Raw genomic sequence first — 3,262 nt, 5'->3', positions numbered from 1 at the left:
TTGTTCCACTTGATGATCATATCTTGAATTGTTAAATCTTAAATGTTAAGGTTTATTTTATGATTATATTTCTATTCTTTAATAAATTAATTCATCTTGTTATTCTTTCATTCTAAATTATAATAATATTCAATAGAAACAACTCCGTGCATGACGCTAGTTATTAAATTTGTTTATTATCTAACTAAAGGGGTTTAACAATGTGGGTTTTCAATTTTATATTGAATAAACTATCAAAATTGTCATGGAATAATTAATTTGTTGACAAAATACTTTCCAAATTTGTTAATCACAAAAATAACCTCAGATGTTTTTGTTTTAGCTTTTTTAATTTTTTTTCTATTATAAAAAACAATGTTTGCTTTGCATTTTGCACCCAACTTTGCTTACTATTCAGGATTGAAAATTGAAATAGCATTTCCCATTTGATAATTCCACGGCAAGTTCCAAGTGCTTACACTACCCGAGTATATATATACTTATCTCTTTCACCCGTCATCTCTCTCGTCATTTTGATACTCCGTTTTCCCGTGGAGAGAAGAGAGCGACAGAGTGCATAGTCATAGCCGTCGTCCTCTGCTTCTTCTCGGTGCTTGGCTTTCGTTATCATCCTTCCAGTTCATCTCCTCTATTCTCTCTCTCAAGGTATTCATTTCATTTCACCTTTTTCTACCGCTTCTGTTCCAACTCTGCTTAATTGTTCTTACTTCACTTTAATTTTTAGTTGTATATCGTAGCTTCTCTGCATAGTAAGCTTTCTCTCGCTGCTTTACTTTCGATCTCCGTCCACTCATCGTTGGATTTGATAACGGGGATTCATTTGACTTGATCTGAAATTCTTCATAAATGAAGGTCAAACAGGATTCTGGAAGAGACGTTGTTGATCTATAAATTGTGTGATGCATATAGTGTTCCACTGCTTTTGATACCGATCTTATACTTTAGAGATCTAGGATCTGCTTAAACTTGACTTATTTTGTTTGATTTGGATAGCTGATGTGCTTGTTTACCTTAACCTCGATTTTCTGGTCTGGTGTTATATTCAAAGCGATTCTGGTTGTTTTTATTTGTTGGCCGGCTCCATATTTTAATTTAATTTAGTTTTTTATTATAGATCTTTCGTTAGGTAGAACATCATTTGGTAATTGAAGTAAATTTAAGGTTTTCTATGTCTTAATGGAGATGCTTAGCATTATAACTTCCAAATTTTTCAGTTATCTTTCTATTATTGTGTAGGTCTTAATCTTATGGTAGTAAAATTTTCCATTTCCCTGATTTTCCCCTTATTTTCTATAGGATGATTAATTTATACTAAGCTGATAAGTGTTTGAAGTAAACGTATTCTTTGATGGTTATCTAGCAGGTTCATATTCATAAAAGATGGCAGACGGTGAGGATATTCAGCCCCTTGTCTGCGACAATGGAACTGGAATGGTGAAGGTTAGTACTGAGTAGGTTTTTTTATGTTTGCATCTGTATATATTAGTCTTGGTTTCTTTAATGATTTAGCTATTTTAATCTCATCTGTGCAGGCAGGATTTGCTGGCGATGATGCGCCCAGGGCTGTGTTTCCTAGTATTGTTGGCCGACCTCGCCATACTGGTGTTATGGTTGGGATGGGTCAAAAGGATGCCTATGTAGGTGATGAAGCCCAATCCAAAAGAGGTATTCTTACTCTAAAGTACCCTATTGAGCATGGTATAGTCAGCAACTGGGATGACATGGAAAAGATCTGGCATCATACATTCTACAATGAATTGCGTGTTGCTCCTGAGGAGCACCCTGTGCTTCTAACGGAGGCTCCTCTCAACCCAAAGGCCAACAGAGAAAAGATGACCCAAATCATGTTTGAGACCTTCAATGTTCCCGCCATGTATGTAGCCATCCAAGCTGTTCTCTCCCTCTATGCAAGTGGTCGCACAACTGGTTTGTATTTCTAGAAATCTGTCTTGGTTAATTTGTTTTTCATCACATGATTATGTGCCTCAATCAAATCCTCCAAACAGGTATTGTTCTGGACTCTGGTGATGGTGTAAGTCACACTGTACCAATCTATGAGGGGTATGCACTTCCACATGCCATCCTTCGATTGGATCTTGCAGGGCGTGATTTAACTGACTCTCTGATGAAGATCCTCACCGAGAGAGGGTACATGTTCACCACCTCAGCTGAGCGGGAAATTGTCCGTGACATAAAGGAGAAGCTTGCATATGTTGCCTTAGATTATGAGCAAGAACTTGAGACGGCAAAGAGCAGTTCTGCAGTTGAGAAGAACTATGAGCTTCCTGATGGACAAGTCATCACAATTGGAGCTGAGAGATTCCGTTGTCCAGAAGTTCTTTTCCAGCCATCTATGATTGGAATGGAAGCTGCTGGAATCCATGAAACCACCTACAACTCTATCATGAAGTGTGATGTTGATATCAGGAAGGATCTGTATGGCAACATTGTTCTTAGTGGTGGGTCTACCATGTTCCCTGGTATCGCCGATCGTATGAGCAAGGAGATTACTGCGCTTGCACCTAGCAGCATGAAGATCAAGGTTGTGGCTCCACCAGAGAGGAAGTATAGTGTCTGGATAGGAGGATCAATCCTTGCATCTCTCAGCACCTTCCAACAGGTAATTCCCTCTCTTTTTATACTCAATGTCAGCACTTTGTTTGTGTTGTATTCCTATTACCTTGTAGATTGATCCCTAAAATGGGCTTTGGTTTTGCAGATGTGGATATCCAAGGGTGAATATGATGAGTCTGGCCCATCCATCGTCCACAGGAAGTGCTTCTAAGTTAAAACTGTAGTTTTAATCGTGAGTTTTTTTTGGTTGCTCTTTTTCGTGTCTGTCAGGTTATGTGAACCATGTTGCGTGGTTAGGATTGTTGGAGGGCTACGTTGTAAGCCAGATGTATCATATTTTTATTTGCGGCCATCTGCCAGATATGGCGGTTTGTGGATGTGTTTAAGTAGGTTGTCTTTTTAGCAGAGGAGTCTTTGTGATGCTTATTTTATTTTATTTTATTTTTTATTTTTGGCTTTTCCCCCTTATTTAAAAGTTTACGTTTGAAGGATTTTTGGTCCTCGAAACATTTACTATATTTCTCTTGCGAATTCTTGTAACATTATCACACCAGTAGTTCACGCTCGTAAATTTCCGCTGGATTTTATGCCTGAATTAATTGCTGGAATTTTACTATTTGCCTGAAGGTGAGAGAAATTGGAAGAAAATAGATTGATGGAGACGAAAATTACACTACTACTAGTATTA

The 3,262-nt window shown here is 37.8% G+C and overlaps 1 protein-coding gene across 2 annotated transcripts; it reads left to right on the top strand.

Moving 5' to 3' along the window:
- LOC107622630 (actin-7) lies at positions 446-3,062 on the top strand. Of its 2 annotated transcripts, none has more exons than XM_016324605.2 (5): positions 446-645; positions 1,364-1,440; positions 1,533-1,926; positions 2,007-2,620; positions 2,720-3,062. In XM_016324605.2, the coding sequence occupies exons 2-5, from the start codon at positions 1,381-1,383 to the stop codon at positions 2,783-2,785; spliced, it is 1,134 nt and encodes a 377-aa protein (XP_016180091.1). In that variant the 5' UTR covers positions 446-645; positions 1,364-1,380; the 3' UTR covers positions 2,786-3,062. The 2 variants fall into 2 exon arrangements, with proteins under 2 accessions (XP_016180091.1, XP_016180092.1); XM_016324606.2 differs by having other exon boundaries at positions 474-645; positions 1,361-1,440.

This window comes from Arachis ipaensis, chromosome B10, assembly GCF_000816755.2.
Source record: "Arachis ipaensis cultivar K30076 chromosome B10, Araip1.1, whole genome shotgun sequence".
NCBI lineage: Eukaryota > Viridiplantae > Streptophyta > Magnoliopsida > Fabales > Fabaceae > Arachis > Arachis ipaensis.
This window is presented reverse-complemented; position numbering and strand designations above follow the sequence as displayed.

Excerpts from the sequence above, each read along its gene's own strand:
- LOC107622630 (XM_016324605.2), top strand. The coding sequence starts at position 1,381 with ATGGCAGACGGTGAGGATATTCAGCCCCTTGTCTGCGACAATGGAACT. Across the intron at positions 1,927-2,006 it reads TGCAAGTGGTCGCACAACTG|GTATTGTTCTGGACTCTGGT; the intron begins GTTTGTATTTCT and ends TCCTCCAAACAG. Across the intron at positions 2,621-2,719 it reads CTCTCAGCACCTTCCAACAG|ATGTGGATATCCAAGGGTGA; the intron begins GTAATTCCCTCT and ends TTGGTTTTGCAG.